General features: G+C 47.7%; 1 protein-coding gene and 1 non-coding gene across 10 annotated transcripts in view; both read right to left on the bottom strand.

Moving 5' to 3' along the window:
• The window catches only part of ZBTB40 (zinc finger and BTB domain containing 40), a 74,713-nt gene that overhangs the window by 8,297 nt on the left and 42,142 nt on the right, over positions 1 to 24,274 (bottom strand). For all 9 annotated transcript variants that reach the window (XM_043444830.1, XM_043444823.1, XM_043444828.1 and 6 more), the window contains 11 exons: positions 20,491 to 20,680; positions 19,730 to 19,887; positions 15,529 to 15,721; positions 13,050 to 13,186; positions 12,446 to 12,647; positions 11,946 to 12,079; positions 10,162 to 10,330; positions 9,395 to 9,853; positions 8,108 to 8,314; positions 4,382 to 4,546; positions 962 to 1,176 (listed from right to left, as the gene is read on the bottom strand). In XM_043444830.1, the coding sequence (XP_043300765.1) occupies positions 962 to 1,176; positions 4,382 to 4,546; positions 8,108 to 8,314; positions 9,395 to 9,853; positions 10,162 to 10,330; positions 11,946 to 12,079; positions 12,446 to 12,647; positions 13,050 to 13,186; positions 15,529 to 15,721; positions 19,730 to 19,887; positions 20,491 to 20,680 (2,229 nt within the window). The remainder of the gene's footprint in view (positions 1 to 961; positions 1,177 to 4,381; positions 4,547 to 8,107; positions 8,315 to 9,394; positions 9,854 to 10,161; positions 10,331 to 11,945; positions 12,080 to 12,445; positions 12,648 to 13,049; positions 13,187 to 15,528; positions 15,722 to 19,729; positions 19,888 to 20,490; positions 20,681 to 24,274) is intronic.
• TRNAC-ACA lies at positions 19,153 to 19,224 on the bottom strand. The gene has a single exon. It is a non-coding gene; the product is annotated as a tRNA-Cys (tRNA).

Here is a 24,274-nt window from a genome sequence, read left to right as displayed (position 1 = left end):
CTTCAGAAACGCAGCCTCACAGCACGCCTGGGAGGGAGGTGCGAGGCTCTCTGCAGTGCCCACGGTCACACGACTAGCAAACAGAAGCACCAGAGCCACACCCTGGCCTGCCTGGAGAATCTGTCCTTCACCACCCAGCTGTCTCTCGGAGGCCCAGGGCGCAGCAGGGAAACCTTTTGGAGAGGGGCTGCTGGGCCAGCTCCGAAAGCCAGTGTCCCTTCTTCCTGTGTTCGGGAGCGGCGCTGTGACACTCTCCCTACAACTCTGCGGATTCCCAGAGACCCGGCCTAGGTCTCACCCAGCCCTGCAAACCCAACGTCCCAGTACAAGGCTCAGAACAAAGCTAGCTGTCCATTTCAGTTGAGCTGAAATGAGCTGCTGGGCATCTCTCTGTACCCAAGTGTTATACACGCCAGCAAGGGCCGTCCTCCGCTCTGTGGTCTCAGAGGGCTTTTCACAGATGTGGTTTCTTTTCAGATCCATATGGGGTTTCACTTAATTACATAGCGAACTCTAAGGTAAAAAAAAAAAAAAGAGCTCTTCCCTAGGAGTTAAGGAAAAAAAAAAGAAACTCACAAAACACCAGTAATTCTGCTAAACAAGATAATTCCAGCCACTGTCATCCTCACATCCCTTGACACATGGATCAATAGGTTCCAAAGAATGTTGAGTATCCAGGGAAAAAGCAGCATTCAGTTCAGGACAAGGCTGAACTCTAAGAGAAGGAGGGCAAGGACTCTTGGCTCCAATTAAAGCTCCCCACCGACCCCACTCTGACCAGTCACTGCAGAGGAGCTGAGTAAGCTACCAGCTGCGTGCTTCGTGAGAACCAGCCGCCCTGTCACATCCTGGAGACGCGGGGTGTCCCACAGGCTGCCAGCCCCGGGGGGCCGAGGGAGACCAGAGGGTGGGGGGGGGGGCGGTGTGGAGCTGGAGAGGCTCCCGCGGGGGCCGGGCTCACCTGGTAGGCCTTGTTGCAGATCCCGCAGCTGAAGGGCTTCCCCCCGACGTGGGTCACCATGTGCCGCTCCAGCATGGACGGAGCGCTGAAGATCTTGCCGCACGTCGGGCAGGGGTGGTACTCCTTGGAGTGCACCTCGTGGATGTGCTTGCGGTGGTCCTGCAGGGTGGGGAAGCTCATCCTGCACTTCTTGCAGTCGTATGGGTCTTTGATGTCTGGTGGGCGGGGGAGACACCACAGGCAACAGTCAGTGAGAAGAGGTTGGCTGTGTGCAGTTCCAGAAGCCAGACTGCTCGGAGGTCACACGGGGCCACGGATCCAAGGGCTGGGAGTCACTGTTATCTACCACCCAACCACCTCCCACCTTCGTCCCGGGGTGGGGGGTGAGACTCCTCTGAGGCTTCTGGATTAAGCACCTCTGAGCATTTAAGGACTGATGCTGAAGCTGAAACTCCGATACTTTGGCCACCTGATGGGAAGAACTGACTCATCTGAAAAGACCCTGATGCTGGGAAAGATTGAAGGCGGGAGGAGAAGGGGACGACAGAGGATGAGATGGTTGGATGGCATCGCCGACTCAGTGGACATGAGTTTGAATAAGCTCCAGGAGTTGGTGATGGACAGGGAGGCCTGGTGTGCTGTAGTCTACGGGATTGCAAAGAGTCGGACACGACTGAGGGACTGAACTGAACTGAGCATTAAGCAGTTTACCTCGATTCCTCACTTCACGTCTTATGATTCAAACTTGATTTTACTATTTTCCAGGAAGCAGGACTCTTCCCTTCCCCTGGTGGTGAGGGGCACTGTGGAGTTTTCTAATTCTCCACAGAGACTCCCCATATATCACTACTGAAGCATCACTACTTTCTCTGTGGTCAGTAGGACAACTCAGAGGAGGAATGCATCCTTGATCCCCACTTTAGATTCAACCACAAAAACATTTTCCTAAGCCATGTCTACTAAGTGCCATATGACGGGTGAGTTTTAAGTGCCCTCCATGCCCTCATTCACTCAGTCCTTCCAATAACCCTATGTGCAGATTCTATGACTAGCCCTACTTTACAGATTAGGAAATTTGAGCTTTAGAGAATGTCCAATGGCGTGAGTAGGATACTGCGGAGCTGGGCAACCAGGCCACGCTCTGCACTGCATGCTTAACTGGACAAGGCAACTCCTCGGGGGAACCTCAAGAATGAGAACTAGCACTGATGAAGACTACATTTGCCAGCCCTGTGGCAGGAAACATCAGTCCTTTCTCTGAAAGTAACGAAAAGTAAAATGTTTTAATAATAAAATCCTTTGCCCACAAGAAAGGCCCAGCCCACAAGCCAATCTCCTGTGTGCGATGATTGATATTAACTTGGGAATTCCGACATGCGGTGGGACTCGGGATCGTTAACTAGTTTCCCCACAGACATGAGCTCATGAGATCTCAGATTCACACTGTCTTCTAAGACACCTGAAGGGATTCTCCAGAAGCAGTGAGGAGACCATGAAACAGGCAAGAACAGCCGACGAGAGAGGGGTCTGGATGCTGGACCTGCTGCAGGTGACGCGCGCCAAGTCATGGCGGAGTGTTCAGGGTCTGCTCTACTCTGAAAACTGATAAGTCTGCCCCTCTCCTGACCCCACATAATGCTCCTGGGACAATGTGACTGGAGCGGAATGCCACTGAAAGAGGCTGAGAGGACTTCCAAGTTGTGGCACTGGCTCCAAGCCAGATCTCACTCATCCGGAAGTCTACCGCAACTAGATTTGCTGGACGTCCTTGTAAGACTCCTGGGGGGTAATGGGGGGTCACGGTGGGAGGCACTTTATGTTTTCCCGCACTGCCCAGCATCCAGCCACATGCTGGGTACATGCACGCTCTGGCCAAGTGCCTTGCTGGCCGGCTGACAACAGGCCTGAATGTGTTGACAGAAAGCACATGTTTGTGAGATACCGTATTTGCCAACAGCTAGAAACTGGTGTGTGGGGAACAGAGGCAGGGAGGGGAAAAGGGAAGATGGGAATGCAAGGTGCAGGGCATGAGGGAGGAGACAGGCTCTGACGGTGACAGATGGCACCGCAGACGGCTGCTCTTGTCACCAGCGCCGTCTGCACTTCCTGAGCGCGTTCTATGTGTCAGGCGTGGAGCTTCACGCTCCACGTGTGAGGTCTCTTCTCCTCTCAACAACCCAGTGTGGCAACCTTACCATTTCCTCTCGCTTACCGAAGGGGTGGAGCTTAGCAAGAGAAGGAAATCTGTTTAAGGCCTTAAGGAAGTAAATGGCAGAGTAGTCAAGATTCAAACCCAGGCCTGTGTGATTTCAGACCCGGGCTGTGAAGCCCCTGCTGGACTGTGCTGATCACGCGCCTGCGACAACTAGCGTGGCTGGAGACGGTGTGACCCGTGCGTGTCTCCTTGATGATGCGTACGTGCATGCCCGGTCGCTTCAGTTACATCCGACTCTTCGTGACCCTACGGGCTGTAGCTCACCAGGCTCCTCTGTCCATGGGATTCTCCAGGCAAGAACACTGGAGTGGGTTGCCCTGCCGTCTCCAGGGGATCTTCCCAACCTGGGGACTGAACCCGCATCTCCTGTGTCTCCTGCATTGCAGGCAGATTCTTTACCCACTGAGCACGGGGGAAGAAGCCCTTTCTTGATGATGGGGGATCACAAAATCTCCTCTCCCTCCCCGCCGTGTGTGTAGAATGGACATGTGTCTCTACCTGTAGCGGTTCTAGTCAAAGGGGACAAAGACAGGGCCACTGCTGCTGCTAAGTTGCTTCAGTCGTGTCCGACTCTGCGCAACCCCATAGACGGCAGCCCACCAGGCTCCCCCATCTCTGGGATTCTCCAGGCAAGAACACTGGAGTGGGTTGCCATTTCCTTCTCCACAAAGACAGGGCAGACCCCACTAACTGAGTGAACACAAGGCATCCAGAAGAGGATGCCGAGCAGCAGGCTTTTAAGGGGCACGTGAGGGGCCACACGCTACACATTAATTCACAAAGTGTCGGGCTGCTCCTCGGGGGAAAGGCAGGTTATGACCAGAAGGAGAGTGGGAGAGGCGGGGTGGGAGGAGAAGAAAGCAGCTCAGCAGACAAACGGGGAATATTCTGGGGCTCTGTGAGCCTGCCTGTCACAGAGGCTCTTTCCTTCAAACATAATTGGCCTCTGTCAGCCAAGAAGAGCCAGGTGGGCTAAACCAGAAGACAAGGAAATAGCCCGGACAGAGAAATGAGGCATCACACAGAGACACATTAAAATGGGATTCTTCTGGAAATAGCAAAGAGGGACTCCAGCTTTTTGCAGGAGGACAGGGGAGGGGAAGGCGCTGAGCGGGGCCCGGGAGGGTGGAGAGCCGGCCGCCGTGAGGACCGCTGCGTGCCTTCCCAGGGCCCAGCCTGGCGCCCTGTGCAACCTCAGTACGTACTGTGAAAGGTGTGCAGGTGGATGGAGAGCCCATTGGCCTGCCGGAAGCCCTTGCCGCAGTCTCTGCAGACATATGGCTTGTCGCCGGTGTGTGTCCTCACATGACGGGACAGCTCGATGGACTGGGCAAACACAGCGTCACAGTACTGGCAGGCGTACATCTTCCCTGGAAACACACGGGAGTCTATCAGAGCCAGCACTAGACACGTAAGGCATTCATAAAAACACAGTCACGTTCTAAGGCACACGGCAGGGAAACATCAGGTAGTGTGTGACGTGCTGGGTGCGAGCTCTGGGCCATCCGGTCAGACGGCACCTCACCAACACAGCAGATCACACAGAGGGCATCAGTGTGGCCTCCCTGCTCTGAGACTACCCATCTGTGAATCTGGCCACTGCAAGTGAGGACGAGCTGATTCCATTCCCAGGAAACAGATAGATTCTTGAGCCCAGAAACACCTGAGCCTGGATCCCTTTGAAAACACACAGGGCAGAAATGCACATAAAAATGACAGACAGAGCTTCCGAGAAGAATGAAAATTTTCTGCCAGCAACTTGCTCTAAAGATTCTCTTGCCTTCTCTATTTTCTCATGCACGGAGTGAAAATACAATGACCAGACTAGACTGCCAAAGAGTATTAGAAAACACTGGTAAAGAGCATGTCTGGAAACCTGGTACTTGTTAAAAAAAAAAAAATGCTAGAACAACTGTACTTCCAATCACCCTTATGGGCCAACAAAAAGGGGGAAAATCTATAAGGTTAGGGTGCAGACCCCCCAGATCATAGGGTTGACCTTAACTAGGGTGATCAAACTCATTTTCATTTTTTGTATGTTTACCCTTTGGAATAAAATTTTGTTAGGAAAGAAAAGGGTTTCTAGAACCAAAGGCTGAAACTATTGAGAAGCCCAGGACTCAGCCTTTGGCCGCCTTCTCCACCTTCTGGATGATCTCATCTCAGAGCCTTGCATTCCATCTGTACACTCACAGCTCCCACATTTAGAGCATCAGCTCCAGACTTACAGTCACTGCCTGTCTATCGGTCTCCTTCTCCACTTGGAGGTCTAAGAGGTATCTCAAATTATCATATACCAAGACAGACCTCCGGATTCTCTACCCCACCACCCACCCACCCATATACACACACACACACTCTCACATACCCCCACACCCACAGCCACTCACACACACACACACTCTCACACACACACACTCTCCCTCTCTCTCCAGTTTCCCCGTTTCCTTAAAGGGCAGCATCACTTGCCTGGTTGCTCCTGTCCAAACCCCTGAGCCATCCTTAATGCCTCTCGTTCCCTCACATCCCACATCTAATCCATTCTCCATCCTGTCGCTTCGACTTTCAACAATACAGCCCCCAACTTGAATGTTTTTTACACCTCCCCCAACATGGCTCTCATCAAAAAGTCCATCAGCTCCACAACAGATTAACTATCTCTTTGTTTATCCTATACGCCTGCCTTGTTAAGGTTTATTGTCTAGAGTGGTCAGAGTCAACCTGAAAAACTGTGAGTTAGATCCTATCACTCCTCTGCTCAAAACTCGCCCATGGCTTTCCGCGGTAGACAGACAACGCTCCCAAAGAGGTCCACACCCTCACGCCCGAGGCTGTGCGCTGTCACCTTACATGGCAAAGGGGACTTGGCAGATGTGACTAAGGACCTTGAGATGAGGGCACCCTAGGTACCCCAGTAGGCCTAACTGGAATCTCAAGGGTCCTTGGAAGAGGCAGGGAGGACAGGCAAGGGGGGTCACAATGACGAGGCAGAGACTGCAGCTACGGAACCCCCTCTGGCAGCTGCGAGAAGCAGGGAACAAACTCCCCGAGAGCCTTCAGGAGGAACGCGCTCCGCCAAAACTTTGGTGCTAAAGCTTCTTAAGGCCTATTTTGGATTTTTAACTTTTAAGATGGTAAACGATAATACATTCATGCTGTTTCAAGCCACTGTTTCTGGAAATTTTTAACAGCAGCAATAGAAACTAACACTCCTCACATAAAAAGCCAAGTCCCTACCTTGGCTCCTAAGATCCTATAAGAGCAACCTTTGGTGACCTCCCTGACCTTATTTCTCAACACTGGACTCTCGTGGACTGTGCTTCAGCTCCTTCTAGTTCTCTCGGGCCCCTCAAGCAGTTGAGGCTCTTTTGCTCCCACATGGGGTGTGGAGCTGTGTGGTCCACATGGTGATGTTCTTCTCCTGGATCTTCCACTGGTTCCATTCAGGTTTCAACTCAGATCTCATCTGCCCTCACTGTTGACAGAAATAAACAGGGCCTGACCCGCACCCCTACTGCTTACTCGGCTTTATTTTCCCTCATTGCAATGACTACTATCTGAATTTATATTATACACTGATATATGGTTGGTTTTACCCACTGGAATGTAAGTTCCATGAGGGTGTGTACAGTTGCACCATCTCTAGCACCTGGAATGATGCTCAAGAAATTCATTCACTCTGTAAATGTTTATTGAGGGCCTCCTCTTGCTGAGTACTATTCTAAGTTCCACAGATACAGGGGAAAGAGGGGGAAAAAAAAGACTGAGAGCTCTATCCTCACGCAGCATGCATTCTAACAGGGGGAAGACCAAGTATAAACAAAATAAAGATGGTAGATGACAGATCGATCCTATGGTAAGCTATATGGAGAAAACCAACGCAGGAGGGCTAGAATGCTGAGATTTCACACAGGGTGGGCAGGAGAGGCCTCACGGGAAAGGCGAGGCATGCATGAGGACTTGCAGGTGGGGAGGAAGTGAAGCCTGGAGGCGTCTGAAGGGAAAGCCTTCCAAGCAGAGGAACAGCCAGAGCACAGGTCAGCAGAAGATGCCCCGCAGGTCAGAGGCCTCGCAAGGAGGCTGCAACAGGTGGAACAGGGCGAGCGAGGGGACAGCAGTGAGGGATAAGGTCAGCGGGGCATCAGGGGACTTGATCACGAGGAGACTAGCAGGCTACCTTCAGAGTTCACGCTGACTGAGGTGAAAACTCCTTGCAGGGCTTTGAGCAGAGAAGCGACCTGCTGTGGTTTAGCTTTCAGAGGCTCGCTTGAGCCTGCACGTTGACCACACTGCCCAGAGAAAGCGGGTGAGGGGGAAGCCCAGTTAGGAGGCAACAGCAGTGGTCCAGGTGAGATGGTGGTGGCGTTTGTGCTCACACATAACTGCTCCAAAAGATGCACAGCCTCCTCCGGGAAGCTTTCCCTGACCACACACCTCCTCCTCCCCTCCCACTGGACTAGAAACCCTTATGTCCGCCTTCCATGTGTCCCTGTAATGGTTTTATTCCACCTCACACCACTGAGGTCTCTGTCGCTACACTAGAGACACTCGAGACCATCAGCTCCATGCTCACAGGGATTCCAGGTAAGACATTTAGCACCCACCACTGCCCGATCCACAGTGCGTGTTCAACCATGGTTTTCTTATGCTTGACCTCCACCTCGAAGCCCATGGGATTCCTGGCTTTATGTAAATTCTGTAACCGTAAAGTCACCACACTAAGTCAGCTGGCCACTCTTTAGACTCTCACCATAAGCATCTTACATGTCTGTGCACAAAGGTATTCCCATCAGCTGTGGGCCTGGAGATTGTGTCTGTTTCTGCTTTTGATCTACTTGAGACTTTTTATCATGCCTAATTTCCAGTGGGTTTTCAGGCAGCTCACACCATTAACATTTGCAGGAAGAATGAAGACATTCTCCACACCTTACCTTCTGAGTGCTTCTTCTTGGTGTGGTAGGCCAGGGCAGAGGCCTGGGTGAAGGTCATCAGGCAGTGCTTGCACATGAACGGCCGGTCCCCCGTGTGAAGGCGAAGGTGGTTCTTCAGGGTAGAATTGGCCGCAAACTTTGCCCCACATTCTTCACAGGAGAATGGCTTCTCATCAAAATGCTCCGTCAATTTGTGGTACTGCATGCCTAGGGAAGCCGTGCCAGGGACCAGAAATACGAGTGGTCAGAGCTATGAATCCAGCAGGAGGACACGCCTGAGCACTGCCAGGCCAGGCCTTGAGAGAGAGAGCACGGTGTGAATTCACGTTTCTGTTTCACTAGGTCTCAGGCAAGGGAAAACAATCTACTTCTGCTGATTTCTAGGACTCTTGTTTACTCTCCAGAAACCAGTGGTACATGGAAACCAGAGTATCAGGTGAGAAAGAGCTGGTTATCGTCGTGAATAATAACAGCCACAGTTTACTGAGCACTAACTCTACTGAAGACATGGTACTAGGTGTGTTAGCCATACTGTCTTAGATCTTCATGAAAGCAAAAAGTCGCTCAGTCGTGTCTGACTCTTTGTGACCCCATGGACTATACTGTTCATGGGATTCTCCAGGCCAGAATACTGGAGTGGGTAGCTGTTCCCTTCTCCAGGGGATCTTCCCAACCCAGGGGTCGAACCCAGTTCTCCCGCGTTGTGGGCGGATTCTTTACCAGCTGAGCTACCAGTGAAGCCCTAAATCTTCATAACAATCCAAAAAAGTGGGTGTTAATCAGGGTACCTATTTGACAGAGGGTGTGAATGAAAGCTCAGGATGCTGATTCCCAAGCTCGCGCTCCTCTCAAAACGGTCCCCTGCCTCCGCTGTATTTTCTAAGGCCTTACACAGTCCTTCCTGTATCCTGGAGGCAAGGCCTGGAATCCAAACTACAACACAGTAAGTGCCTTACATACGAACCTTCGAGTTGCGAACTTCCAAAGATGCGAACATGCCCCTGTATGCCAGCTGCTGACCTGGACTACTGTACTTTTCAAGGTACTATACTATAAGATTTAAAATGTTTTCTTTTTTGCGTTTGTTTTTTATGTGGCATTTGTGTGAAAAGTATTATAAACCCATTGTAATACAGTACTACACAGCCGATCCTGGGAGCAGGGTACCTAGGCTGACTGCTGGACAGTGTGCTGACGCACACGCTGTCAGAACAGCGGTCGTCCGCACGGAGGGGACTCACTGTGTCTGAATCATCGTCCTCCGTGACCACGCCTTTCTGAGCGTACCTGAGGCATGAGCAAATTCTCGTCCGCAGAGGTCACAGGTCACCGGGAGCCTCTTCTTCTTCTTCTTGGGGACGCTGGGCTCTGCAGCCGCGCCGTGGGCCTCCAGCTGATGCCTCTCCAGCTCCTTCTTGGAGTCCTTGGCCTCGTTACACTCCTTGCACTGCACCTGCTTGCTCTTGGCCACCCGGCAGCGCTTCATGTGCACCTTGAGGCGGCAGTAGAAGTGGAAGCTCTTGTCGCAGGCGTTACAGACGAAGCTCTTCTTGGCAGAGTCTGGGGAGGCAGACGGGTCTTTCTCCTGCTGCTCGGGCAAGGCAGCCGTCTCTCCTTGACCGTCCTGGTTTCCAGGCTGGCGGTCTTCGCCGGCTGGCTTTTCACCTGCTTTGTCCTTGCCTTCAGAGTGAAATTTACCACTCACTGTCCACCTTTCCTTCTCTCCCTTTTCCTGAGTAAGGAAACCTGTGCAGAAGAGAGATCGCATGGCTCTGGAAATTGTCCTGGCTTCTACTTTGCTTTCTAACTTTCCTTCTTTGGGGGAGACTGGAAACTACTTGGGACCCTCATCAAACTCTAATGAAATATCACTGTCATCTCTTCTCTCTGACAAACACAAACCATATCTATGGTCTAAGACTCCTCTAAGCATTTGAGAGCATATGCAATAAGTAAGGTCGTGAAGAATGAGCTCTTCCATGAACTGCAGCCTCTTCTCTCCAACAAGGAGACAAGCTGGGGGCCTAACAGGACCCACCCGCCCCGTTGCTTACCAGTGCACGCTAACTCCTGCATGACGGGCTGCAGGCCTGGGGAGGATCTGTGGACGCTGCACAGGAGCTGACATATTTCAGTGGCTGAGATGGATTTTTCCGCGGCTCTGCTCAGCAGTGCTCCCAGGGAAGCGTCGGGGCTGGCTGTCTCAGAGGAGCTGCTCAGAATCTAAATGAATACCACGAGACCAAGGGTTGTAGTTGACATCAGCAGATTTTCTCTATGGTTTTCAACTTAGGAAACAAAGCTAATTTCAGGGAGGCATTGCCCCATCTATAATAAGTAACACATTTCTTCCTGTACATATAGCGGAGAGCCCCCTTTTCTCCAAGCGCAGGGAAATTCACAAAATTTAAACAAGGAGACACATGTGAAGACCAGTGTGCATATACAAAGGTGCAAGCAAGGAATCGATGAGGTATTTCTATGAGAAGTATCTTCTCAGAAACCAGGAGTCTCCTAAAGAACTTTTCTAGATCTCAGTATCAAATGCTTAGGAGAGCTATAGGATGTGGCTGTTGGCATTTCTGTCTTGAAGACTGAGACAATTTTTCATTGTATATAATGGTCTCAGTGTCGGGAAGCAATTCTGCATGATCAGTGTAGGCTTCACATTTTTAGATACTTAGATGTACCCTTTTAAACATCATTTTCTTTCATAAAGAAACTCAGCTTTTTAAAGAAGGTTCAAATAGGGGCTTTAAAGAGGCCAAGAATATTATTTCAAAGCCACCCTCTCAGAATGTTAGAGCTATCAGCAGAAAGAGTCAGTATGCTGAGAAATAAAACTAAACCATCCACAGATGGCCAAATGGAATTTTCATTTTGGGGGATATTTTATTTCTGCTCTTTTCAAGTCTATCTAAATAAACCTGATGTCCCTGGAGGCAGGCATGAGACCAATTAGCGAGGCTAAAACTGATCAACGGCAGAAGCCCCATCTCTGAGGCATGCTGGAGAGAGTCTAGCAGATGAATCTCTCCTCTGAAGCCCCACAGAAACGTGTGCCGTCTTCTGCCCATCTGACAGTCACACCAAGGTGGGGCTGTCACCTGTGTGGAGAGTTAGAAAAGGCCCTTCTACACACCACAGCCATGCCCATCTGGATCAAAAAGCACCATAGGTGAATCTGTAGCTAAATTTCATGTTCCTTTATGATTCTTTTGCACTCAAGATGCACGTGATCCTGGGATGAACATCCGTGAATCCCCCCCGCCATCCCCACCTGGTTTTTCTGGGACGCCAGCCACACTGTAGAAGCCGTACAGAAGATGAGCTGGCACTACTTGCTACCCCATATGGGCGAAAGCTTTGTTCTTTCTATGCTTATTTTGGCTCTTTCTAGAAGCCAGAACAGAGCGTGTAATAAGACCAATTTTACTTTTCTTCCTCTGAAAAATGTTGCTTCTTAGAACATGTGACAGGAGAGTATCATGGTTCCCTCTGAGTTTTCCTAGGTTCAGACAAACGGACTCAATCTGCCTCTGAGTCACTTGAGCCCGCATTCCAATCCTGGCTGCTTCTCTGACCGGCTGGCACATCCTAGATCTGTCACTGACCCCTCGGAGCCCCAGGTCCCTTATCTGTAAAATGTGGGAGACAGCACCTGCCACGCAGAGTTGGGAGGATGAAAAGAGCGAAAGCGCGACAAATGTCTCCTGGTCCCGGGCCCGCCCACAGCAGTCGCTAAACAGGAGCTGGCTACTCCCTTAGGAGAGAAGACGGTCCTGGGCACCGACGCTGCAGAACTCCCCCAGACACTGCGTTTTCATCCCCAGCGCACCTCTCTCACGGTCTCTGCCAACTGCTCTTCCTCTGAGGCCAGGCACTTGAGCTGAGCCGTTTGCTGGATGGCCTCTAGGATCGAGCTGTGATGCCTCAGGATGGTCTCGAAGGCAGCACTTTCTGGGGTCATCACTGAACAAAGAGGGGTTGAAAACTCATGAGTAGAGCACTGAGCTGCATTTTTCCTCCTCACTTTTTCTCAGCTCAATTCTTTGGCACGAGAATCTACTTCATCCAGCTCCCACCTCAGCGGGGCCGGGGCGGGGGAAGGGCAAACAGCACTGAAGCTGGAAGACTGATATTATTAATAGAAGTGTAGAATAACTGCCCATATTTTACTTTAAGAGGTTTACAAACTCCCACATCCTTGATCAAAACTGCCGGTCCTCACTTCTACTGGTTGGGATGCGGAAGACTGAAAGAGAGCTCTATGTTCTGGCAAGATGGACAATAGTCTCTGGAGGGGGCAAAGCGAGCACACAGTCCCTGGCACCCTACCTGCCCGGAAGAAAGCGTTAGCGCTGGGCTCCCTTCGTACTTCCTCCATGAGCAGATTCAGTGGGCAGGTCTTTGTCTCCTGAGCCACCAGGAGCAGTTGCCAGATGGCCGCTGCAGACAGTGTGTGCTTTTCTAGAACTGCTGACATCAGAGCACTGAAACCGCCGGAACCAGCATCACGTCTCACGAGCTTCTCCATGACCTTCGGGATGCAGCACAGACACACACGTAAGGGACTTTCTAGCAGGCGGTCCAGTTACAGAACTGCGAGTCTGGGCATTGCGTCATAGTGAACATATTTCTGGGGAGTCTTTCAACATCCTTCACCTCTTTCAACCTGAGAGATGTTGATACATGAGAAGGTTTCCCACTCCTCCTTTGGAAAGCCCTTCTTTACATCATTACAGACATTACAACTACCCTACTTGTCACTCTGCCTTCGAAACGGAATCACCTTCTACTTCTCCTTCTCTGCTGACTTCCTAGTCTATCATATCTGAACATGGCTGTGTGTGCTTATATAGAATATATATTAAACATACATATATATGTTAATCTTTTCTCTTCTCTCTCATTTTGCCCACCCTTCCTCCCTCTCTCTTACCTCTTTTTCTCCAGGGACTACACTCTTCACATGTGGGATCATTCTTAGTAACATCTGGTTGTCTGTGAAAATCTCAGAGAGGTTTTCATGATACCTTCTCAATAGTTCAATCCCATAGTCATCAGGATTTGCTTGAGCTGTAAGGATATTAGCAAGACAACAACGTTTGATGCGACAAAGCCTCCTTAAGGGCTTCTTCCAGGTGACGTGAGGGGAGCTACAGATGCAGGCGGAGGAGCAGATTGGTACGGGAGCCTGGTCTCCTCTGGCGCACAGCTGGAGCTCCTGGCGTGGGCCTCACACACACGTGCTCACGTCTCCTCTGGGCTACACTTAATCACTCAGGGCTGCAGGCCCACAACACCCACCAGCACTCTGAAAGTGAGTGCCCAGTGGGAGAAGCTAGTGACTGCTCAATAGCGGGGTAATTAGAAGGCTGCACTTGTAAGAGATTCAGATGTACAGATTCAAGAGATATTATGCATCAGGCCCGAGGTAAAGCATCCATGTGGTGATCCCAAGTACAGGCAGGCATGAGTTGCGAGTGTGGTAGCGAAGCTGACCCATCCTTCTTCTGTTCAGATGCCCTCGGAGCCAATCTGTTATCGGCTCTCTTTCAAGAAGTCGTATTTATTTGAAAGCAAAGAAAAATAAAAACTATCAGGCATTCCCTTTAGCTCTACAGATATTTAAAAATTTATTCTCCTCTCTGGCCCAGTAACTCCACTTCTGGGAATCTAGCCTTAAGAAATGATCTGAAGGCAAAAAAAAAGAAAAGAAAAGAAAAACATCTGTGTACAAAGATTTCTGCCACTATGTATACCTATGGCTGATTCATGTTGATGTATGGCAAAAACCAGCACAACACTGTAAAGCAATTACCCTCCAATTAAAAATAAATAAATTTAAAAAAAGATATTCGCCACTAAGAAACTTGAGATGATGATGATGAAGAAGATAACAACCAACATTCACTGAGTGCCTATTATGTCTATAGTCAAGCCTGTGGTCTTTCCAGTAGCCATGTATGGATGTGAGAGCTGGACCATAAAGAAGGTGGAGTGCTGATGAACTGATACTTTCAAACTGTGGTGCCGGAGAAGACTCTTGAGAGTCCCTTAAAAAGCAACCAGAAAGAGATCTAACCAGTCCATCCTAAAGGAAATCAACCCTGAATATTCACTGGAAGGACTGATGCTGAAGCTGAAGCTCCAATACTTTGGCTACCAGAGAGCAAATAGCTAATTCATTGGAAAAGACCCTGATGCTGGAAAACATTGAATGCAGAAGAAGAGGGCGACAGAGGATGAGATGGTTGGATGGCATCACTGATTTAATGGACATGAACTTGGGCAAACTCTGGGACATGGTGAGGGACAGGGAAGCCTGGCAAGCTGCAGTCCATGGGGTTGCAAAGAGTCTGACATGACTTGACCACTAGACAATGACAAAATTACGTGCTGAGCTCTGAGCTCAATGTTTACATATTTATCTCATAGTAGCCATGAAAATGAAGGAGTAGGTACCATTCTTACCCCTATTTCACGGAGGAGAGAATAAGGTTCAGAAGGGTTAAGTCACTTACTCAGGGTCACACGGCTACCAAAGAAGGCAGGATGCAAACCCTAGGAATCTTGATAAGACTCCACCGTTAGGTTACACGTGCCCCTGGATACAGGCACAGCCTATGTATCCTGATGATGGAAACTATACAGCCTTAAAAAAAAAACAACCCAGAACTCTAGGGAGTGTTCTGAAATGTGGAGAATATTTACGTTACACTGTAAAGTGGGGGAAATGATAAAATGTAGTAGAGTATCTCAACACTGTAAAAATAATGTGACAGAATGTGTTAATACTGACATAATCAAGTGGGATTTGAGGTTCTTTCCTTCTTTATTTTTTGAATGGTTCAAGTTTGTATAAGGATATGCTATTTCTATCAGCTAGTAAAAAAGTTCTCTTACTTCCCAAACTCCCTTTTTCTGAAACCCACCTCAGTCTCCAATGCTCTGGGATGGGGGTGGGGTGGGGGGGGGTAGTGGGATTGGCTAGAGCTGGGTTGTTTTTCTAAGGGATGGGATGTGGATCCATTAACCCAAACTGGCTGGACACGAGGGGTGGTCCACTCTGGGCACTGCTGGAAGCAGACACACTCCAGGCGGGAAGTGAGTTCCCGCTGCTCACGTCTGTGAGCCCATCTGCTCCACAGGCATTCAGCCCTGGGAAAGCTGTACTTTCGTAAACCCTGAACCAGGGGAACATCACAGGGGAGTTTAATGGAGAAGAAATTCTCGGATTTCCAATCCTAACTCCAGAAACGCTGAGAAGCACTGACTGGGAGGCAGCAAGTTTCCCTTTCACAATGGCCTTTCCAAACGCCGTCTTATCTCCCCAGTGAGGAGCCAAATGGGGAGTTTTAAGCTATCATTTTCTGTAGCAGTGATCCCAGTCCAGAGAATCAATAATTAACTTATACCTGTGGTGCTCGGCAAAGCGGCTAATTTCTGCAAATTCTCCAGCAGAAGGCCCAAGTCTGGGAACGTCATCTTCACAGCCTGCAGCAGTTTTACCAAACTCTCAGCACTCAGGGTCTTCTCTTCAGACATTCTGTGCAGCAAATTTTCTATTGTCTCCTTGGGTGTGCTGCCCTCACAGCAATTCAGAATCACCTGCGGTGGCAAGCAATCAACCCGACACCAGTTACTGGCAATTCTAAGTGTATCTGACACACCACTGGAAAGCCCAGCAAGACCGCAGTACAAGCTGCCCTGTCTTCAAGTCTTCTCCTGCTCATCTCTAGAGCTAGCTGTCACAGTCTCTTCCTTATTCTGCTTAAATAAAATCCAAAACAGTCTCCAAATAAACAGCTCTATGAAAATCTTTCTCTTTCAACTGCAGTTCTGTGCGTATTCTTTACCTCACTGCATTTTGCGAAAATATTCTTATGCTAGGTCTATGTGACAGAGTGAGCAGTCTACATCAAAGCTTTAGATTGAGTCTGTTCAGACACTAAGGATTGAGAAATCGAGTAGCAATTAATAAATACGGTTACAGTGTTTTCCCGTTTTATTCAATAAAGTGGCCAGAGGTTGCAAGTTCAGAGCAATTCTATCATTTTCCTTCCTTTATTGATACAGCAATTTGAATACCCAGATACTTCATTTGTCTGTGGTCTCCAAAATAACAGATTTAAAGTGCACTTTTGGATTATATTTCTTGTGGGTTCCTCATTACCCCTCTCCTCCCCAGTGGCCACAGACACCAGTTGCAGCCATCACCCCACAGTTCTACCCACTGGTTCTTCTCTGGTGTGCCAGAGGGTTCTCTGAGTCAAGAGGGCACAGGGCTCCAGCAAAAGGTTGAAAAGTCAAATCCCTGACAGTGACTTTATAGCTATTTACCTATTATAGTAGAACTAATTCTTCATGGACTGCAACTCACTCTATATAACTTGGTTCTTGTGGATAACTTTGGGGATTATTTTAGTACATGTAGTCTATAGGTTCACAGTAACTGAATCCTGAGGTTTCCTTTGGGAAAATGCCAGCTCTCAGGAAAAAGAGTTAGGCAGATCAGTCACTGTTGCATGTCAGAGGATGCCACTATCAAATTACTCCCATTTTAAAAATAATAAATTCAGGTATAAAACCAAATTGGTTTTATATATGTAAAAGGAGTATTATATCTATGAAAGGCACGTGTATATATTAATAAATCAAGTTGTCATATTTCCTGTCTGTACAGAACATAGTCATTCTCTTTAAGGTCTCAAACATATCAGATTTCTATCTACAAAATGAGTCATAATTTAAAATAAGGGCTTGTATCTAAAAGCTATTCTGATTTCCATGTTACCTCTTAGATCCTAAATGATAACCTGATCCAAAATGAGACAGGAGGATACTGTTAATAGTGAGAAGGAACTATTAAGCCAGACAGGCCTAGTTTGAAACCAAGTTTTAAAATGTATGCCCTCTGTGACTTTGGGCAAGTTATTTAAGTCTTTAAAACTTATTTTCCTCATCTGCAAAAGAAAATAACAATACCAACTCTTTTGCACAGTTGTTATGAGGATTCTCTAAAATGAAGTTCCCATTCGTAGAGCCAAGCCTAACTCCTAGGACAAGTGACTGCTAGTAAATGACAGTGGTTACCAATATTAATAGGAACCAAGATGCACAGGGGTTAAGAGATGTGTTTTGTTCACTTACTTATTAAAAAAAATTTTTGTTTAATGTGGACCATTTTTAAAGTCTTTACTGAATTTGCTACCATCTTGTTTCTGTTTTATGTTTTGGTTTCTTGACAACAGGGCACGTAGGATCTTAGCTCCCCAAACAGGTATAGAACCAGCACCCCTTGCACTGGAAGGTGAAACGTTAACCACCGGACCACCAGGCAAGCCCCAGATGTGCTTCACTCAGAAGTCTGGGCTCCAGGGCCGGCCCCAAGCAACTGTGCCTTTGGGTGCGCTGCTTACCCTTCTACAGCTTCTGTTTCTTCATCTTTAAATTAGGGTAATATCCACGACTTCATAAAGTTACTGCAAGGGTAGAATTTAGGAAGGCTTAAAAGGTCCTCAGCACACTGCTTGGTACACAGAAAACAATAAACAAGTGGCAGCTATAGTAATTACTATTTCTGTATCTGTTTCCAGTCCTGAAGTAAAGAAATGCCTATTTACCACTTCTTACAGAACCCAAGGTATGTTTACAGAAGGGCCATGGTACTTATGACTAGCATCATTCCTGAAGAGAGAAAGTTCCAAAGGCCCGAGACAGCCCGCTCCAGATGGTATGAAAACACTGTGCCTGTGTGATCGACATTCGCAGCTACACTCCTGCTCTATTATGTTGCTTCAATTTTCGTGAGAAAGAGTAGCTTAATGAAGCTCTGGTGGAACCCCAATCCTAAGAAGTGCTTTTGTGATTTATAACTAATTTAAGTTCTTCTGCTTCAGCCCTTTCTGTCAAGCAAACTGAAAGTGACAGAAGAAAATGACAGTGTGGTCTGCCGGGCGAGAACGAGGCTGAGTTTGGGCTCTACCTATAAGTGCTATTTTACCAAGATAATGAAACAGTTCAGAGGACACATCCAATCTAGCTAATAAGGAAAAAGTTTGAATGAGTAATTGAATGAAATCACTTAACAAGGAATGGGATGCTTCTAGAGACAGAAGCAACTTACTTAAACTGAGTGCCTAAAATTACACTTAATCTGAAGTCTAAGGAAAAAATAGGGGTTTAATCTTATCCTGTGTGCATATCATCTTTCTCAAAAAGTTCAAAGGAGTTAAATTTTTAAAAATATAATTTTCAAAATACAATTTTGAGATGAAGAGTTTTCCCATTTTACATGAAAAAAAAGGCAATGCAATATCACCGAGAATAAGAAAATCTAGGATCCCTTCCCCCACTGTCAGTCCCACACTCAGCCATCACACCCACGGCTCATGAACGTTTTCTCTCCTGAACAGTGAAGCCACTTCCCACAGTCTGGTGCCACGAAAGTTCTGTCTCCCTATTTCTTCCTTCCCAATATCAAAATATTTTTAGCACAAAGTTGAAATCGATAACACCAACAAATACAGTTATCTAGTGGACTTGAGAAGTCATGCTAGCAGTTTTATGAGGATTTTAGTAGCTGGCTGGTGGGAGAGTAAATTGGTACAACCTTCCTGAAGGGCAATTTGGCAATATATATCAAACACTTGAAAAACTTGACACTCTCTCTTCCAAAATCTCACTTCTTAGAAATTCCTCTGAGAAAATAACCTGAGATGTATGCAAAGATCTGTGTGCAAAATGTTCCCTGCAGCATCATTTATGACAGCAAAACACTGGAATAGCAAAAAATAAGAAACGAATGCCCAACAGGAAAGCATTAAAGAATCATGGTATAGCCATTAGAACAGAATACAGCTACCGTGATCCATACTGTAGGTATGGAAATACATTCACAAAGCGCAAGAAAGTGCAGTTGCTCAGTCATGTCCGACTCTTTGCGACCCCATGGACTGTAGCCTACAGCGCTCCTCCGTCCATGGGATTTTCCAGGCAAGAGTACTGGAGTGGGTTGCCATTTCCTTCTCCAGAGGATCTTCCCAACCCAGGGATCGAACCTGGGTCTCCTGCATTGTAGGCAGATGCTTTACCATCTGAGCCACCAGGGAAGTCACATTCACAATATATTCATTTAAAAAATAAACTCACAAAACTATACAGTACTCCCACCCCAGGGTGATTTAAACAAGAAAAGCAGGCGCACAGGCTCCAAAATGTTAGCAGTGACGATCTCTGAGTGCTGAGATGGTGGGACGTTTAGGTTTTTTCCTTTCTGCTTGCTTTCCCAATTTCTCTAAAGATGAAGAGTGTTATCATTTCTGTAAAAAGTGTCATAATAATCAGAAATGTGCCTGAATACACATACCTAACTCTTTTGGGGGCAAATGTTGTATATCAAAATCTCACGGAGTCAGAGCAGGGAGAACCATCTGTCCATGCATCTAAAGACGCAGGGGATACAGGAGCATGAAGTTAAGAGCCCGAGCTTTAAGGTGCTCACGCACAGTGTGTGAAGCAATACTGCAAGGGGAAATGGTGCTCTGTGCCACAAGAGAGGCTTAAAAATAAGTGTCGCATGAGTTCAGGAGGGAGCAAGAGATACTGGACAGTCACCCTTTTCTCAGAGCCAGGCAGGAATTCCTCCTCCGCTGTTTCCAGGAACTCCAAAATGGGTCTCAGCTGTGTTACACACCGGATCAGGTCCTCTTTGTGTTCCAGTAACAGAACAGACAAGGTCTTTCCCTCCTCTGTGCTCCCTGGGGGAGAAAGAGCTGGAGACGAACAAGAGAGGCTAGTCAATTTGAAGAAAATGACAGTGTGGTTTGTCAAGAGAGATCTAACAGAATAGTAAAGTGATTCTCAGCCTATTCTGGGCACCCGAACGCAATCTCCTTTTGGAGAGGAAAATACTTTATTATTCCGTTTAAACTCTTCTATGAAAGGGAAAATGTTTCATTTATCTGTCGAAACACAAAGCGGTAGAGCCAGCCAGAGGTTAACGTCTGGTTGGCAAGGCCACCGCTTTGTACCTAACCCAAACGAGAGAAACCTCAGCCTTTACGTGCTGTCAGCAAGCCAGTTCACCCTGGGCACGCCAAACACTGATTTGGACGTGTGGCTTTTGAAGGGCAGGAGAACACAGATGATATTCTGCAACTTCAAGGTGTCAGATTTAGTTAACTAGGGGGCAGAAATGAAGACTCAGATTCAGTTTGTGTATGTTAACACGCAGCCTCTGGAACTACAGGTAGAAATTTCTGTGCAAACCACTTAACAATAACTAAGCCACTGAAAAAATGGGATCACTCAAGTAAGCTTTGCAGCATCTTCCCAGAGCAAAACGCGGTCACTCGGGTGGGCGGGGCTCCTCCTACCTTTCCGCGGCTCTGCTTCCACAGCCTCCGGCTTTCCGTCTGACAGTGCTGTCCTGACTGCAGGACTGGAATCCTGGTACAGCCGCAACAGGGACACAACGGTCTGAACATCCAGGCTCTCACTTCTTACTTTATCCAGGATTCTCTGAAATGCTGATTGTCCTTCACCCTCAAGGCATCCCATTATGGTCTGCAGAACACAAGTGCCCAGAAAGAGATGAGTCAGAAATCCTATGCTCCTTGGACTGGGCAAGCAGGCCCTCAACAGTATGATCCCCGCCGTCATGACCTTTCTATGACATTTGATGTTACTACTGTTTCTGCAACAAAATTCTCTGACTTCTTGACATGGAAGTGTTTTTGTAAGAATTTGCCTTTCTGAAGTAAAGTTAAGTCGCTCAGTTGTGTCCGACTCTTTGCAACCCCATGGACTATAGCCTACCAGGTTCCTCTGTCCATGGGATTTTCCAGGCAAGAATGCTGGAGTGGGCTGCCATTTTCTTCTCCAGAGGATCTTCCCGACCCAGGGATCGAACCCGGGTCTCCCGCATTGCGGGCAGACGCTTTACCGGCTGAGCCACCAGGGCTTTCTGGCCATTCTTCCTCTGCCTTCCTCGACGGCTCTTCTTTCACATCCATAACCAAAAGCAGTACCTAAGACTGGTCTCAACTCCGTTTTTTCTCCCTTATACACTCTCCTTTTGAAAAGCTCTCACACATGTTGCTTCATGCAGACAGCCCTGAAAACCAGCATGCTCATCCTGAACTCTGTTCAGTCCAGAGTCACAGTGTCGGCTGGATGTACCTGATCCTCCAGGGGTCTCAGCACCACATGCCTCACACCCAGCTCACCTCCACGACTCTGAAACCTAGAGCACTAACATGACTCCAGGGGTAAAACAAACAATGTGAGCATTCGACTGAGCATCTCTCATGCAGATGGGAAGAAGGCCAACTGGAAGGCAGAATTCATATTTCTATCTCAGCAGTAATGAAAAATCTGGTAATCAAAACTTAATTTCATGTGGATAGCATTATGTATAATCTTTATATTCCTACTTGGCAAAACTACAACCTACCTCTTATGTTTTTTTAGTATTGATACTACAAAAGAAAATAGTTTTCTAAGGAGAGTCTTTAGAGAACAAAAATTTAAGGTTTTCTAGACACACACACACACACACACACACACAGAGCAATATATACAACACAAAAGGATCTCATAAATATGTACACTGGCAAAGTTCACCCAGACAGTTATTACATATTCTGACAGTAATTACATGTTTAAAATTATTGTTTAGAGAGACTTGATCTTCTCCTTGCCTCCCAAATAAACAGGATTATAAATGAGTCAGACTCTGTGTTTCTTGAGTTTGGTCGAGCTTGTTTTCTGATCAGAAAGGACTGCATAAAGCTAACTTAAAAAAAAAAAAAGGTTCCTATGTTTGTTGGTCATCTCCAAAAGTAAACAGAGATAAAATACACAATCCACACTAAGATTTTACTGGAATAAGTAACTTTCATGAACAAAAGATAAATCGTTGTCTCTATTTTAAAAATAATAAACAAGATAAAGATACTAGTTGAATGCCTAATTCTCTTTGCTCTCATTTATTCAGACTTTCTGGCTTTCAGCAGTTGGCCTACAGTCTCTTTAGAATGCCTCTTCTTTGACAGCAGTAGGGACCTGCGGCAGGCAGCCTCTTGAAATGGCTCCTAGTATGCCTGCCTCCAGGTTCTCACACCCTTGGGCTGAGCCTCGTGACTCACTTCTAAGGAAAAGAATACGGGACAGGTGTTGGGCCGGCACGTGTGAGGCTGGGTCACTGTGGCTGCCGTCTCGTCCCTGTGTGGACTCTCTCGGCATCTTTGCTCTGGGGGTGCAAGCTGCCATGCTGGGAGGTGCCCAACAGAGAGGCCCTCGTGGCAAGGAACTCAGTCGCTGGCCAACAGGCAAGTGAGTGAGCTTAGGAAGAGACGTCCCCAGGTGAGCCTCGGTGTGTGTGCAGCCCAGGCCGACACCCTGAGTGCAGCACTGTAAGGGACCCTGAGCCAGGGACTCAGCTGAGCTGTGCCTGGACTTCTGACCCCCAGAAACCATGAGGGCATAGATGCGTGTTCTTTAAAGCTGCTAAAGTTTAAGAGAAATCTGTTCAACATAGAAGCATGGGAATAGGTATCTCCTAAAGACCCATGATTGCTCATACCCTTAGTTTTAAACCTGCTTCTTCCTCTTTATTTTCCATTTCCTCCTCTGCCCATCTTGTGCACCTTGCTGGTAACAGCCTGCAGCTATCTCATTGAATCCTGGGCCACTATTCGTTCGCCTGAAGCTCTCCGGATATCCCAGGTCTGCCCCTCTCAGCATTCAATTTGTCTGCATTATCATGTGAGCCAGCGGGGAGGGGAAGCTTCCATCAAGGGTGGCATCTGATGTGCCGCTCATTATCCTCACCGCCGTCTCCTCCTCTGCCGAACTGCTCAGCAGTGAAATTAAAACATTTGTTAACTTCATTGCTCAGCAGTGACACCAGGGTGGCCATCTGGGAAGAGAAGCGGGGCTGGGCTGATAGAAGGGCCAGGAGCGAGCAGTCAGCTGGCTGGACGGCCCTGCTCCCTGCTCTCTCTTCCAGAACCTACTGTAGACCTGCATCGGAGCCAGCACAGTTGCCTGTTAACTCCATCAGCCCCCTAGGCTGCCTGGGCTCCACAGCGGAGTAAGCCCTTTTCTGGAAACAGGGAATCTGCCTAAACAGAAGGGTGTCACATATTGCAACAGGCTGGAACTCACTGATTGCTATCACGGAACAGAACTCCAGGAAAATGAACCAAAACAGACTTTTATTCTTCAACCAGACATTTAGAACCCCTTTGATTCTTACAGTTAAAAGTACTTCAATAAATTCATACCAATTCATGGTCACACAAGTACTCAAAGTACTTTTATCTATGAGTGAAATATGGGTCAATATATTTAAAGACGGAACAGTTTTCTTTCCCTGTTGTCTGTGAAAAAAATGACTCAATCTTTCCCTTACACTCATATCTTTTAATGGCATTTACTTATTTTCCCAACTGTCTGCCTACTGCCTTTGGACTTGTCTGGTTACACCACACTCTTGTTTGCTCATGCCTTCCCTGAATGCTGAGGGCCAGACCAGGGCAATAACGAGACAGATCACGACAGCTCAGCACCACCCCAGACGCTGTGCAATACGTGCCATCTACTTCACTCCTCCCGTCAGATCCTGCAGGCGTGACCGCGACTATATAAAGGAGCATCAGAGAGGTGAAGTCACTTGCCCAAGGTTGCGTGGCTGGTGAGCAGAACACCAGCATGAAACGCCGGCTCACTCCATGGACCTGGCACGCCTCCTTCGCCCAGTTTCATCTTCCAGACTTCGAGTGTGACCAAATCCACTTCACTGGATTTTATTGGACTTATTAGAATCAACATCAGATGGAACACTGGGTAGCCTCCAGACAATCTATACCATTCCTCCTGGTCTCAATGATTAGTGCGGAGACCGGTATACAATAGGTGCTTAATAAATGTTTGTTTAACTAAATGAAATTCCCTTCCCATAAGACCACCAGCCCTTTGAGCTGTAGCTGCATATCTCAGACTTGATAATTAGAAGAGATTCAAGAAAACACCATAAGTTTCTCTCTCCTAGATCTGTAGAGTGAATCCTACCCCTTCACTTCTCAAGAAAGTTATTACCCTACTTTGTCAGTGAACACAGTCCACAAAACACAGACCTGCACTTAACAAACCCTT

The sequence above is a fragment of the Cervus canadensis genome, chromosome 24 (genome assembly GCF_019320065.1).
Source record: "Cervus canadensis isolate Bull #8, Minnesota chromosome 24, ASM1932006v1, whole genome shotgun sequence".
Taxonomy (NCBI): Eukaryota; Metazoa; Chordata; class Mammalia; order Artiodactyla; family Cervidae; genus Cervus; species Cervus canadensis.
The sequence above is the reverse complement of the archived record's forward strand: the minus strand, read 5'-3'. Positions and strand labels throughout refer to the sequence as shown.